Source organism: Copidosoma floridanum, unplaced genomic scaffold (genome assembly GCF_036245765.1).
Source record: "Copidosoma floridanum isolate Cflo_tuat_1 unplaced genomic scaffold, Cflo_Japanese_pri ptg000013l, whole genome shotgun sequence".
NCBI classification, from domain to species: domain Eukaryota; kingdom Metazoa; phylum Arthropoda; class Insecta; order Hymenoptera; family Encyrtidae; genus Copidosoma; species Copidosoma floridanum.
In genome coordinates, this window is record NW_028321890.1 from 12,832,310 (window position 1) to 12,848,631 (window position 16,322).

Here is a 16,322-nt window from a genome sequence, read left to right on the forward strand (position 1 = left end):
TTCTAAAAAAAAAAAACTCCTGATATAACTTCGAGGCAACGTAGTAAATTTTTAGATAAAGCTAGTTTTTTTGCATTATTCATTCAAATGAATTTCACTCGCACATTTACGAGGAATAGACCTACTGTTAAATTATTTCGAAATGCCTACTTTTACAAACACCAAATGAACAACCTTACGTTTTTTTTTTTCTTATCTATATGAATACGATTGTGCTACTGAATCGTATTATATAGACCATGCTGCTGTGAATTTTACTCAATCCACGAAAAAAAAAAAAAAAAAAAAAAGTTTTTTTTTTTTATTCTACACAGTCGAGTTTGGCGATCCCCAAATCATTTTTCACTATTCTCCGACTTCCCCTTTGTGCGTCAACACTATCGTGCCCTTTCCTTTATCATCTTGTCGCGTGGGGTAGTGATAGTTCCGCTTTACTGAGTACCGAGGTGGGGAACGTCGATTGCCGCTTCGTAACACAAAAAGTCATAAATTTCTAGCAAAGAGTACACGTACATGCACACATTCGCGTGCATCGTTGCGGTCATATGGTGTAGAAATGGGCTGCGGAAAGTAAACGCGATTAAGCCGCGACTGATGGATGTATTTATTTTGGGCATGCCTGAAATATTTCATTCGCATGTCCGAAGTACCGAGTGACGGGCAACCATGATATTGTCACTTTTGCTACCAGTTATTGCCCTATTGGCTGAAAACCCTGGGGAGGGTGAGTATTTTTGATTTATCTCTTTAATCAAGAACGAGAGCACGTACTTCTGATCCGAATTGAAAGGTTCAACGAGGAAAGTGGACATTTTTTCTTCCTTTTTTTTTTTTTTTTTTTTTTTTTTTTTTTTTTTTTTTTTTTTTTTTTTTTTTTTTTTTTTAATACTTAGATAATTTGTTAGGATAGATATATATGGATAAATAACCTTTTCCTTTTACTTTTCCAAGTATTAGGTTTTGTAGGATAATCGATCTCAATTTTTGCACTTTTAAATGATAATTTATTGAGGATTTGAGAAAAAAGGATTTAGAAAATTTTACCAATATTATTTTATTTAAGATTTAATACAGTTATTCGTTTAGACAAAGAATTAAAATCAAAAGAACCAAATGCTGTTGCCGTTAGTAATGAGTCTTTAGTTTTTTTATATTTAAAAGGACTAACTTGAATAAATAAGGCTTGGAAAAAAAACACAAAATGTTATTTTTGTATGCACTTAATTTATTCTTTGAGGAATAGATTATATTATTGTCAATTTTTGAAAATTATTTGATTACTGAATCAGAAGTGATTCACAGTTAAAAATAAAAAAAAAAAACAATTATGGCTGAAAATTTAGTTTGTAGTTTAGTTATTCACTGTAAAAATATACAAACATCAAGTAAAACATTAAAGTGATTAAAAATCATCAGCCAAGAGTGTACGTAAAAGTATTGATTTTATAGTACAAAATACGAAATATTTCGTTTCAAATTAACAAACAGGCAAATATTTTAAAATTTTAAAAAGGTCAGCTCTTAAAAGTTGCTCCTTAATTTTTCAATGTTAAAAAATAACGAATCAAACTTTTTTTTCAAGCGTAAGTTTCAATTGCTATTTGCTTTATTTGCCTGCCAAGGCATCAAGTCTAGCTCCAACCTCCGTCAATACTCGGCAAAGCTGGCGTTTCTGACGTCCATCATTCTTACGCTTATTAAAAGCGTATAAACGTCAAGAACTTTTTTTTTTGCATGGAAACTAATATTATTAAATAAGTTTTTAAAGAAACTTGAAAGCAAAAAATTTTAATATCTCGTAAAGTTAGTAATACATAAAATTTGCGCTCAGAGGGTCAACCAAGTTTAAAAGTTTCATAAAAATTTGTTTTCACGAGAACTAATAAGTTTTTTCATTAGTGAGTTAGCTACGATTTTTAGCCAAGAATTTTTTTTTTTACGACGAAAATCGCCGGTATATCGAAAATAGTGCTGCCAATCCACTGTCGTTTTTATGAGGCTGCTTCACTTTTTATTCCAGTTGTTGGTAACTTTGCAGGCATGATATTTCATGTCATGCTAATATCGCGTTGGCGTGCAACCTACAAGCACCCCATCAGATAATGAAAAAGCTTAATCTTGTATACATATGAATCTCATGAATTTGAATATTTTTAAAATGTAGTGTCATTAACAGCATTTAATTAATGAAGTTATATTAACCTTATAAACACAAATTGTATAAAAAAATGACAGAAGCATACAATTTTTTTTTAATTTATCGTACATGGACTTGTACTTTACTTTTCGCAGCTGCAGTAATGCCGTTTATGGAAGTTTATAATATGGACATTTTTTTAAGGTTGTATACAAGGTAAATGATTTGTTATTATTTTATTTCTTACAATGGCCCATTGAAAAAATTTGTCTTTTAAATACAGGTATTTAGTTGTACTCAATGTAATAGTATGATACCTAAAAAATACGAGTTATGTAATAATATTTCAAAATCACAGGAATAATTCAGAGCAGTGCATCGATGCACCTCTTCTCGAAGCTAGAAACCTTGTTACGCGAATGGATTTGAAAAAACCGACAGTAATTTACATACATGGATATACAGGAAGTGTCAAAAGCAAAGAGGTTATTACCGTTACTACGGGTAAGTGCAATAGAAAAAAAAAATACTTATTGATAATTTTACATTCGTTACACAATATTCATTGATTTCGTGTATTAATATTTATAAAATTCACAATTGCCAGTGATATTAGCGCTTAGTAGTTAAATAAACATAGTAAGTTCAAAAATTTCTTTGATGCAAAACAATTTTCTTCATATTCTCTTGCAAATAATAATTCACTTCTGGATTCAAGAACAATGCCTGTCAAATTTTCAAAAAAAATGAGGTAACACGAGTGAGATCAATAAGATGTTTTCAACGCCATTGAATTCGATGTTGTATAAGGTAGATTTAATATATATCCCATTCTCTACATTGTCGATATTCAAAAAGACTTTTCTTCTTAAAATTGTTTTTTGCTTGGTCTATTCAATTTTTTTTTAATAAGTGTCAGACCATCTTCCTTTCGAAAATATTCATCATAGAATTTGGCTATAATGGAAGAAACTTTCATTTGGAAATGCCTTTTAATATCGTTTTAAAAATCATACGTAAACTTAGTGAACTCTTTTCATGATTCTTCGACTTTTCTTAAAGTCTGAAAAGTTCCAAGTCTCAAGTTAGCCGTGAAATCCTTTCGATAGTAGATTTTAAATGCCAAGATCACACCGAAATGTTTTTATTGTAGCCTAAAATGAAAATTTTAATAATAAAACCTGATTTTAAGAAATAATTTTAAAAATTGTTGTAATAATTTTTAATCTGCTTCAAAATAATTTCATCACATAGAGTACAGTAAGAGATATCTACTGAGCTTTCTGCAAGTTTAAGGCAAAAAATTTTGGAAGGTGATTTTATGATAAAAGAAGAAAAATTAAAAATACCAACAACTGTACATTTTTTTTATTTTAAATTAAAATTCTCTGTCAACTTTAAAAAAAAAAAAAAAAAATATACATTTTTTTGTGACGAGTTATTTCAATTCCGTTTAACTGACGAATTTTATATTTTTCCTACTGATACCGTGTGGTCAAGGTAATAATCTCAGTACGCGTTGGTAAAATAGAGATGAGTATACTTACAAATAGAAAAAAAAAATCATTATTTTCGACAGACATTTATTTCTTACTTGTCTCACAGCCTCTAATAAATTTTGAAGTAAGTAAAGTACATCTTAATTACACGTGTATCTAGTTTTTGATATGCCGATTTTCTTTCAAATATGAACCATATAGTTTCTTTGAAAATTAAACTATACTGCAATTTCCCATAAATATTCTCGTTAAGCATGTCATTCACAAATTTTTTTTCATGCTGTGTTGGTTTACCAAATTGAAACCGAGTCATTTTCAGAGTAATATCTGTGGGTGAGCAAAATTTTATCAAAATGGGAAGCACAATAGGAGTATCGAGAGTTACTGCCTTAATATTTAAAAGGCTAACAAAGCACATGAGATGAGAAAAAAATTTTTTTTCAATCTTGTGATCTTAAGAGACTCAATAGCTTGAAACGTATGATAACTAGGTAAAGAAAAATTATTGCAGAAAATATAAAGATCTTTAAATACCAAATGAAAAACTTAAAAAACACTGAGTTTTGCTAGAAAAATCATGATATCCTGAAAAATTGTATTTGAACAGAAATAAAACTTAGGTATAATTTTAAGTATTGTCAGAAAGAGTATTATACAATGCATAACATCAAATATTTTTATAACATAATACAGGCATTACATCTTTTAAGGGTAGAAGCTCAACTGTCTGTTTAGTAACAATAAATTATATAAAGCTGAAACTATTTTGAACCAAAAAAATACTTAATTTTCAAAGAAAAAATATTAGTATTTAAAAAAAAGCTTCTCATCCTGTCACCTTACGTACTTTATTTTCTATGAGAATTAAAAAAAAAAATTTTTAATGTTCCGTAGAATAAAAATTTGTATCACTCACTTGTGGCTTTTCGCAAAGTACGTCATAAATCCTTTTCTAGCGAAGTAGCATAAGCTTTGGTTATATTTTAAATGTACATTATTTTTTTATAAGTTGTTTCAAGATGAAAAAAACATTCGTTTGAACACTGAGAGAAAACTATAATAAAAATTACTGTGATAGAATGGTAATCTGGTAGTGTACGGTTGTCTAGAGACTTTTTACTATTGGAACAATAATTTTTAGTGTTTAGAACAGTAATTTTTGTTGTAAGTATAGTGATTTTTACTGTTTGTACAATCAAAATTACTGTCCAAAACGTTAAAAATTAAGTTGGCCACAGTAAAAAGTCCTATACAAAGGAATGACACCAGATTACCATTTTATCACAGTAATTTTTATTATATTTTTCTCTCAGTGTAAGCACCCTTTTTTTAATACGCCAACAATCTTTGGATACACTTGCTATTGCACACAGCTCAGAAAAAAATCTGATGGTATGTACCGGCAATCAAATCTTCGAATTAAATCCTAAATCAGTGTTATCTGTCCGACTACCACGCTAACCACTGAGCCTTGGGTGAACTATATACGATTTTTCATTCAAACGCGCCAGAGTGTACGGTTCTTTGTTCAAGCGCATTGAGCTGTACGGTTTTCCATCTAACCATGTATACTTAAGTCCTTGTGCCAGGCGCCGATGTGTTCTAAAATATTTTATTCAAGTCAGTTTTTCTAACTTTTTAAATGTTTAATGTTCCAAATAATCATAAGTATTATCATTAGTATTGATGTGATTATTAATATTATTATTGTTATCATTATTATCATTATTATTATTATTATTATTATTATTATTATTATTATTATTATTAGAGATGGAAAGTATTTGACAGAGTTAAAATACAGCTTTAATTCAAGTTATCCCAATACTTAATTACTTTATTTAAATTAAATATCTGAACTAAATACTGTATTTACAGTTATATATTTAAAATAGTAGTTGAAATAAAATACTTAAAGAAATATTTTGTTCAAAATAAAATCTTTCAATCATTGAAAATTATTGAAAAGAATATTTTTTTTTTCTTAGATTATAGTATTTAAAATATTTTATTGCAAACAAAAACATCAAATACTTTTGTATTATATACGCATTTGTATTTAAATACAATAAATATCAAGTAGAATATTTAAATAGAAAGTAGTTCAAATACTTTCTCTCAAATAAATTGTATTAAATGCATTATTATTTGAAATACATTGTTTCAGATGCTGATTTTGCTTTAAAACATTATATATTATGTTGTTACGTCGGCGCGACGTGCTATTCGAGTCTAAGCTTTCGCTTAATAACTCGGGACACACGCTGGGCACGTTAATGGGACACGGAGCTAAAGGGACAGTTCTAACTAACGACACGATATTTGCAAAGGAGCTACGATTGTTTTAACACAACTTGAAGCGACTACTATGCAAGAAATATTCCGATGCACTTAACTTGCTCGTGGTGCGCCTAAAGTTAGTCGATTTTATCCATAGCGGTGTACCAAAGGGCAGCTCGTCCGCGATTTAGACGATACCAGCACCGTTACGGGAAGAAGTTTTGTTTCTCGCGACCAGGCTCGGATGTATTAATACCATCGCGAGTACTGATTTTCGCTTTAATCCAGTTAGTTCTTGCTCCAATGGTACCACTACCGTGGCGGATAGTGGCGTGTTCGTAAAACAAACTCAACAATTTTCAAGGGTCCATGAGTACCAATACCGTAGCGGATATTGGTGCGCGCGTAAACAACCTTAATAATTTTCAAGAGTCCACGGTTACCAATATCGCGGCGGATATTGGTGCGCGTGTAAGCAACTTTAGTTATGGACCCGGCCGAAACAAACGGAAAAGAAAGAATACTAGAAAATTATAACTTTCACACTTACTTTTATTTAAATATAAACTGAAGTAGACGGCAAACCAGTACGAGCCAAGGTGAGTAAAGTATTTTTTATGTTACGCGCTCGTGGAGGACTTAGTGATAGTAGAGGCGGACTCTAACTATTCAGTCGACCGTTTGAGGGTTAAAAACAAAAATTAACTGGCTTTTCCGGGGCCTCCAGGCCTTTTTATAAGGAGTAGTGGACCTCAGTCACGCGCTGGTTCGATAACAACGCAGGAGAGCTTGCAGGGGGAAAATCTTGCAAAAATAACAATAGCCGAAAACCCAATTGGCTAGAGGTGCTCTAGTTTAGCCACTCAGAAATTGGCACTTTCCACATCTGGTTCACTCTCCTCTTTGCGCTAAGAGAAGGGAAGGAGATTCACTTGCTCATGCCCTTCCTTTCCCTTTTACATACGAAGTTGACAGGATTTCAATATGATTTAACCTTAAAATTAAAACAGAATATTATTAATATTTACTAATGCTAAACACCGGTCGTTTGCTCAACTAAACTCGTTGCAAAAAGAGCGGTGAAAATCGTTTAATAATTCGATTGATGCTCGGGTGAATAAACGGTTGGTGATTTATTAATTAATACTACTACTTAAACGCCAAAACGGTGGCTACTGCCGTAATAACTTGTAATTTTAATATTAGTGGTGGTAGTTATGATAATAATAATAATAATAATAATAATAATAATAATAATAATAATAATTGTGATAATTGTGATAATGATAATAAGAATAGCAGTTGTTAGAATAATGATGAGAATAATAGTGCTTTGCCTGTCGCGATTTAACATAATTTGTTTTACCGGTAGTTTGAATGTTTATAATGTTACAAAAATAATACGAAATTTTGGTAGAATTTTAGTCAACATGTTTTTCTGCTGCTAGTAGTTGGAGAGGAAGTCGTCTCGTGGTACCCTAGGGAATCAGAAACTCTGTTGCCCCTATTGGAGGAAGGCGTACGGACTCTCTCTCTGAGTCAAGAAAAGGGGAAGGGTTACTTTCCGTTTTCCTTTACATTTGGGAAAAAGTATTAACAATCAACTAGATTACAAATTAGACTATTGCAGTATGTTTATGAAATTATTAATGCGATGCAAAAAGGGTTACTGTGTAAATCATGAGCTTGCGAACTTGAATGGTAAAAATCGGGTAATCCCTTGAAGGTTACCAACGTTGTGTACCAGATTTGTTATAGTTAATATGTAATGTAGTTGTTTGCTACTTTGTTCCCAGTTAAACTTTTGTATCTACGGTAGTAGAAAAATATTTTATTTTGCATTTCCGGTTAGCAAAGGCCAGCGTGCATGTACATAAATCATCATTGTACTGCAGGTCTCGGTAACTTGCAGGTGATTCACCTCTTTTCAGATGCACGTTGGTCTTTGCTCAAGTGCTTTCAAAACAACATTCCTAGGGAATGAGCAGGGGAAAAATTGTTGGTAATTTTTAGTTAACCAACGTTACAATGTTAAGGTATGGCCTTAGAATAAGACCAAAAATGTATACTCTGGATTTCATAGTAACGCGAATTGTTATAGATATGTTTTCAATTTAAACACGTTAGAAAATTATACTTGTATTTGACTCAATTATTTTCGTTACATTATTTAATGTAAATGTATTTAGTCAAGTATTTAATATAAAATATTTGAAATAAAATTAATTGATTAAGTATTTCAAATAAAAAATTTGAAGTACAATAGTATTTGAAGTAAATTATTTAAAATATATTGGTATATGATTAAATAACTAACAATACTTTTATCAAATACATTTCTAGTTCAAATACATTATTGGAAATCCATCGACCAAATAGAATTGTATTTCAAGTTTTTGTACTTCAAACATTTTATTTGAAATAAAGTACTTAGATTTTGAAGTTTTTTTTAATGTATTTGAAATATTTAAATTAAAACAATATCAGTATTTGTTAAAATAATTTCAAATACTGTAATTAAAATTTCAAGTAATACATTATTTTATTTTTCAAAAACTTTTATTTAATTAATAAAACAGTTTTGTTTTTTGATAAAATAGTATTTCTTTTTTTCAAGTAATATATATACGACTTTGCCCAAATCTGATCATTATATTAGTATTATATAAACTGAAATAATTATTTTTAATAAGATCATCAAGATACAGAAAATTTTGATGGATTAAGATGGTTGACTACTTTAATTATCTGCAGGTTCCTTTAAGCTGAGAAACTAATTAAATAAATTTTTTTTAAATTTTGCGTAGAGTATAGAGTATTGTCAGCCAAATTTTGATAAAATTTCAGTTGATCAATACCTACTTAAGGTGAGTGTAAAATAATTACATCAAATTAGTTTATTATGAACAAAAATAAGAAATATTTAACAAAGTGGATAAAACTGCATTGTTAACTGCTAGGACATACGTACGCCTTTGTAACGTAAAAAAGACAGAAATTTGAGCATATTTTTTTGTGTATTTTACCATGATATTGAAGAACAATATCTTTATAGATTGGAAAAATTTACTGTCCTTACAAGATTTAAATAAATTATAATTTTATTCAAGAGCTTAAAGCTTTGATCAATGATATATCAAAACATTAATTTCAATGAAATAAAGTGTAAGAAAATTAAAGACAAAGTTTAAATAATTTAAGTTGTATGCTCAATATCGCCAATGTAAACAATCTACTCGAGTAATCAAGACTTCAACAAAAAGGTAGGACATATTAAGAAAGTTGGATAAATGATTGACGCTTGAGCTCAATTAGGGATGGATCGATACTCTGATGAACTCACTTACTCGTCAGAACATTGTATGTAGCACGAAGTATCCTTAGGAAAGTTTAACAGCAATTTCCTTACACTATGGTCAGGATTTTGAGCATTTGATTAAACATAGATTTAAAAACTAAATCTATTTACGTTCTTTAGTACATTATTATTTAGGCATACATCTACACTTTTCGAGATGTAGTCGTATCTACAATCATGATTTACAGACATAATAAATTTTATCCTAACTAAAGCTTTTTAAATAAAAGGATATTCATCATCCTCTTATAGGAAATTTGTCATTTGTGTGAAATAGTCTTAAATAGTCAATTTTTCAATAAAAAAATGTATGGTCTAAGACTATTCGCCTTGTTAGATGTGCCTAGCGACACGTAGTGGCCAAATTTGGTACTGAGATAACCAGGTGATTGGAATGAAACCATCAGTACAAACCACTTTAAAATAAAAAAATAAAAGGCTTTTCACAGAAGAGAAAAAAGTGTTTTTAAGTACTTGAGTCTACAATAACAATGTGGAGTTAGTTTTTTCGGTTGTCTCATGATCATATTAAAAGAAAACAACGAATAAACCTGCACTCGTTAGGTTACGTTTTCGTAAACATTCGGAGCTGCAGCTCTTCAAGACGGTCAGTGACTATCAGTAATCGTTTCTGACGCTGCTGTTTACGAAAACATAACCTAACGAGTGCAGGTTTCCTCGTTGTTTTCTTTAAATATGATCATGAGACAACGGAAAAAACTAACTCCACATTGTTATTGTAGACTCAAGCATTTAAAAACACTTTTTTCTCTCCTGTGAAAAGCCTTTTATTTTGTCTTTTTGTTATTTTAAAGTAGTTTGTAATGATGGTTTCATTCCAATCATCTGGTTATCTCAGTACCATACTTGGCTACTATGTGTCGCTAGGCATACCTAACAAGGTGAATAAGAGCGACATCAATGTTTACCTCATCAAAAATAACATTCCCTAGTTCATCCAAATATTATTTCTAAAATGTCGTAATTTTAGCCAAAATTATCATCGTTTTACTTTTATTATACCAATAAGAACGCATTGAAACATGAAACAATTACCAACATGTAGGCTTTCCTTACAAATATTTTAATTTATTCTTAAAAAAAAACAACAACTATCTAGGTTTTTTACGTGTACATTAAAATACGTCTGCCCCCATATCATAGCATATTTGAAGCGAGGGGACCACAACGTGATCGCGGTAGACTGGAGTTTGATAGCAGGGAAAAATTACCCGAGCGTCGTAAAAAATGCCGAGGCAGTGGGTAAGGCTCTTGCCGGCACCATCGATGAGCTGATCGATCAGGGCCTACCCTTGGAAAGTATTCACTTGGTCGGGCATTCCATGGGAGCACAAGTTGCTGGTTACGTGGGTCGTCATACTACTTTTGAGCTTCCCAGGATTACCGGTAAGTTTCATGCTGTTTAGAAAACTTTTACGCGCTGATTTTTACAATATCTCCAGATTCTTTTATTTTTCGTTGCCTGTATATTATATCTTTTTACTCTCTCTGTCAGCTTAGCTCGAAAATTTAAATCGTTTCAAAAGTTTCCATGGCCTTATAAATCCAGTGTTTCATATGGTTTATATACCATAATATAATTAAATGTGTAACAAGATTCCTGATTTTTTTATTTTTCATCTATGATATAATGAATTTTTAATGAATGTAATACAATATAGTGTATTTAATAAGTACCATGAATAAATAATCAATGTTCAGCACAGAACATCAAACAAACCTTTTGAGCTCAATCTTAGATTATATAATAAATTAATCAACTAATTATTTGTTCATTCGTGTTAAAAGAAAAAAATTGGTTATCCTGTACTGTACACTATCGTTGATTAATTTGCTCTTTGGATTTGCAAATATAATCTATAAGAACCATGGAAACGATTTGCAAGGCACTTGTTTTCTGGCAAAGTAATATGTTTAATACAATTACTATAAATAAATAATCAATTTATCAAATAATACCACTTTACTGTGGCCCACGAGGGTTAAAAGTTCTTAAATTATGGATGTAGACTCTTTTAGGCATTTTGCTAGACACTGATTTTTGAAAAAAAAAAAAATTTTTCATAATGTAATTGATAAATTTTACGATTGGGTTTGTAATTGCTACTTTAGGAAAATCATAAAAACGAAATATAAGTGCCTTCTTTGTTTTGATGTAAAACTTTTTGCTTACTTATGATCAATTTGGTAATAAATTTAACTTTTTTATTCACAGTCATTGAGTGTATAAGACCTTTGGAAGTAGAGGGTTATTGTTTCAACATTTTTTAATCATAGACGGGTAGATAAAGCATATAATAAGGAGTTTTCTGCGACTACGACAAAAATTAATGGAATCGCTTTGTATTGTGATCAGAATAGATGGTAAAATAGTTTTGGGGCATAAACGTGCCAGATTTTTTTGTTACTAAACGAATAGTGAAAATCAACCAAATTTTTTCTTTAAATTTCGCTTATAACTTTGTTTTGGAGCATCAGATTGCAAAAACAGCTTCAATTTATTATTGATTTTGGTATCCACATTTTCAGATTTAACCTTGGATATCAAACACTTTTGAAAATATTTTATGATTTTTGCAGACATAAATGTCGTGATGAGAAAAAAATTACAGAATGTAGTTTAAATTATATTTTTACAAAAAATGTTACATATAATGTAGTTAATACAACTTACATATACACCATTGGTAAATTTTAAAGTAATACTCTAAAATTTTTCTTATCAATTACACATGGTTATGATTGATTGTTGTGTTTATTTTTGTCATGTTTTGTACCAAAATCGTGAAATCCTACAAAATTTTAAAGCGCATCTTTTTAAGGGCATATAAAAATACAATACCAAATGCACTTTGCAATGAAAAAATATCACTCATCACTTTTCCGCGGAATTCTCTGCATTTTCATTAAAATATCTTTAGGTTTGGATCCCGCTGGGCCATTTTTCAATTTTCTCGAGGCACATCTCAAATCGAGTGACGCAAAGTTCGTTGACATAATTCACACAGATGCAGGGTTTTATGGAATAAGCCGCACATCTGGCTCAGCGAGTTTTTACCCCAACAGCGGAAAACGTGTTCAGCCCGGCTGTCCCACTAGTTATGAACTTTCCAGTCCAGAAGGCTTGTATTTATTATCTTTTCGTATACTCCTCTTTTTTTCACAGCTACGTTTTTTTTCATTCATATCACCGACACGCCCACAAACTACGTTTTTGTAACGCGAATAAAATATTTTTGTTCTAAGTCCACGCACATACAAAATCAATAGAATAAAAATAGCTTTCTCAATTGTTACAGATTATTGCAGCCATCAACGGTCCTGGGTTTATTACGCGGAATCTTTGGAAAATGAGAAGGCTTTCATCGGTTCAAGTTGTAAATCTTACGGTAAATTTCTAAACGGAGTTTGCGATGACAGGATGACAGCGCCTATGGGGTATGCGACACCAACAAACACGTTAGTTCCACGTCTCTACAACTATCTTTGTTTAACTGATTTTGTTGTGAAATTGTATTCATAAACCGTTTATTAATTGTCTCTTACATTAACAATACAGTTTATGAATTCATTTTCTTCTTGATGTGACCAAATAGTTGATGGATTTTAATGTTAGTTACACTTGTCATGTCATGTGAGATCAAGCGTTGCATTTTTTTTCTACCAATCATTTTGTTACATTTATAAGAATAACTAAAGTATCAGTATCAAATTTAAATAAAAAATTTTGATTTCAGGAACGGTTCATTCTATCTGACAACTGGAAGTGAAGCTCCTTTTGGAATGGGAACGGAAGGCGCCATGTCATCGATTTTCCGAAAAGATTTGAGTAGTGTGGTATATAAAGAAGGCGCAAAAAAAAATAAAAATCATTTAATATGATCTATGTGACTAAAAATAATTTAAAGTCAATCAATTTTATAAAATATCTACTTTCAATAATACTATATCTATCTTAATTTATTGTGTAGTATACACATGCTTCTGTATGTCTATGATACTATGATACTATACCCTAACACAGCTAAAAAAACTTTGTTGTTTACCAAAAATGTTTATTTTAGTTATATTCTATAAAAGATTATAGTCATTTACTGCAAGATAATGTGGCTTATAATATTAGTTTTTAATATACATATTTGTTTATTTTAAGTTTCTAAACACATATTCGTCTCGTTAAGTGTGTAAAGTAGTAATCGATATTTTAAAACTATATCCACGTGCTTAGATATGAGTAAACTAGACAAAAATTTCAATAAAAAAGGCTTACATAAAAAACTACAATAGTGTTATACATGATCTGTTACAAAGTTTCAGTTAGCAAGTATAATGTAAATGTGAATGTGAATGAATAGCATACACCATATTTGTGTTCTATGCATCTGTGTCTATCATTACGTAAAATATATTTGTACGTAAGTGTTTAGTTATCCGCACTCAATAAAAAAAGTATCCTTCGAAAAAAGCAGAGTATCTTTTCAGTCATTTATATTATTATATAGTTGTAAAAATTTAACAGGTACTTAAGCCTCCTGTCCCCTCTTTTTTTGGCCATATCTATCCTATTTTTCGTAATAATTTTGCAGTCCAAATTTTTAGGTATTTAATCCATAAAAATGTTTTTTTTAGGGAGTTCCAGACATAGAATTACATTAGTGTCATGGTATAAAAAAAAAGCACTGACGTAAGGTCTAACTCTAGATTTGAAAATGAAAAAAAGGTATGGTAGTTATGTAGAAAATGTATTTGTACTCTGAAAAAACATATTTAGTATTCCTTGGCACTATTACTACATAATTTTTTTAATACCGCAAATTTCTATGTTTTTGTTGTCATTGTTTTTACTTTTTACATGTATACATGTCTTATGTGTTTATTCATTTATTTATTTACGTATCATGAGATTTTCTAAAGTTTCACATTTGAGTTAGCCAATTTTTATGTTGGTATTTACGTCTCATTTTACTTCACCTCTAAATAAATAAAATACAGGAAAATGCTTGTATTATGATGTAATGAAATACTTCATTTTTATGCTATTATGACACGATTCTAATGATTCAATTGAATGATTGTAGTCTTACACATAAATAAATACTTTAAAAAGTAACTGAAATCGTTCGAAAAATATCTTACGAAAGTATGAGTCGTCCAATTTACTTCTCTGTTACGTGTAAATTATCAAAACCACGCCTTTAAGAAACGATAACATAAAAACTGAATCTACCTGTACAATTTATGTTTCAAATGCACACTTCTTAACTTTCATTTTTCATTTCTACTGTTAAAGTTGGTTTTTACTACATGCAGGTCACTTTAAAAAAGTATAATTTTTATCAAGCCTTTGATTGAGTAATAATTTAAATGTACTTTTAAAAAGTATACAGGATTAAAATCGCACTACTATTATGGATTTCATACTCTTTGATTAATAAAAAAAAAAAAAAAATTTCTGCATGTGTTTCAAAGTAGTGTTTACAATAAGAAAATTTTTAAATATACGTCACAAATACCTTTTTCTTTGATCGTGCACGACGTTCATCACGCATGTTTTCGGCTTCTCCAGGTGGATTTTTATTGCATATTATCTTTATGATGCTTATATACGTGAACATCAATGTCGTGCAGGGTACTACGTATTGTAATACCATCAATGTACTAGTGTAATAAACCCTAAAAAATATAAACAATTAACTTAAAGTTTTAATAGATTCACTTAGTATTAAACATTATTGTAATATTAGTTTACAAACAATAGTCTGCTAGAAGAGTACTTCAAAATCGTACCACCAAAATGAACAAAAATACAAATGGTCAACGCTACAGTCTTTTATCGTAATCAATTCAACATGGACTTAGATCAACTGTTTCACAATAAAGGCTTGATTCAATGATATTTTTGCTTATATAATATACTAGTTAATCAAATACATAAGGACACAAAGTACAAAACACATTTTTTTAGCAGCACTATTGATGTTGATAGACTAGTATGCAAAGACATATAAGATGATCTCAACACCCAAGACAATTTTTTGTCTATTAATTTTGTTTTAACAGAAGTTGTGAAATTTTTTTTGAAAGCTGTGATCGAATTTTGTTGGCTGCACCTGGATCTGAATAGCTATTGATAAAATTCTCAAGTGGAAACTACTGTTTTGAAAATTTCCGTAATCTTGGATTTAGTTTTATTGAAACCTTACCCATTCACATTCAGGTAGAGAAAGTTATTCACTATCTATGCGACTAATCTGATACTAACTTTTCAAAATGATCATTTCATACATTCTCACGTGCTTGTGCTTATGTGCACAAGTGCAACAGTAAGCTGGTGTCAAATTGGGGCTGGTCGGAGAATCATTGTGTGATTAGAGCCAAATGGACTTTCTCCATTTTTGATTACTGTTGGATTGGGACTGGTTTATAATAATTGTCTCTAAATTATTTTTCATCGAATTCAAACCAGATATTGAATCGTATTTTGTTTTGTCACACTTTATGCATGTTCAGAAAAATGAGTTTTTATATGATCTATCATAGTCACTTATGTGTAATGCAATAGTCATTCGTCATAATAAATACATTTTTCATACATCACAACATGAATAAAATATTTTTTTTAATGTTCTCAACAAAATTTAATCGAGTATTTTTTCATGAACTTCCACGAATGAAGAAAATTTCGGGTTTGATTAATAAAGCTTACTATTTATACATGAGTGGAACGGTTTCCAATTTTTCGTGGCACAACAAAGACTACTAGTAAATTTTGCCTAAATAATTCACAGGGATCGATACATGGTGCTTCTTTTCAGTACAATTTTCTAAAATTCGACAGTAATGATTTCCAACAATCTAATCTACCTGTATATAATGCTTGCCATACTTTTCATTTACTAAAAAGAGAAAATAATAACCATAAAAAATATTCTATTTAAGTTAAATTACTTTTTAGAATTTCTCGATCAGCTTTTTTGATAAGTGATAAATGTACGTGCTTGGATATTATTCTCCAGAGTATGATAAT

General features: G+C 30.1%; 2 protein-coding genes across 2 annotated transcripts in view; one reads left to right on the plus strand and one right to left on the minus strand.

Moving 5' to 3' along the window:
• LOC106645908 (RYamide receptor) overlaps positions 1 to 16,322 on the minus strand; it is a 75,309-nt gene that overhangs the window by 12,973 nt on the left and 46,014 nt on the right. Inside the window, exon 2 of the mRNA XM_089590965.1 lies at positions 14,809 to 14,968. Coding sequence (XP_089447091.1) covers positions 14,809 to 14,968 — 160 coding nt within the window. The remainder of the gene's footprint in view (positions 1 to 14,808; positions 14,969 to 16,322) is intronic.
• Positions 667 to 13,177, plus strand: LOC149374868 (lipase member H-A-like). Its single transcript, XM_089591606.1, has 5 exons — positions 667 to 724; positions 10,439 to 10,681; positions 12,217 to 12,417; positions 12,595 to 12,754; positions 13,033 to 13,177. Exons 1-5 carry the CDS (start codon positions 667 to 669, stop codon positions 13,175 to 13,177), a joined length of 807 nt encoding a protein of 268 aa, XP_089447732.1.

What these genes read in the sequence shown, in the direction of transcription:
- LOC149374868 (XM_089591606.1), top strand. Translation starts at nt 667, where the DNA reads ATGATATTGTCACTTTTGCTACCAGTTATTGCCCTATTGGCTGAAAAC. An exon ending in GGCTGAAAACCCTGGGGAGG is followed by an intron (nt 725 to 10,438) that starts GTGAGTATTTTT and finishes CCCATATCATAG; the next exon opens with CATATTTGAAGCGAGGGGAC. An exon ending in TATGCGACACCAACAAACAC is followed by an intron (nt 12,755 to 13,032) that starts GTTAGTTCCACG and finishes TTTTGATTTCAG; the next exon opens with GAACGGTTCATTCTATCTGA.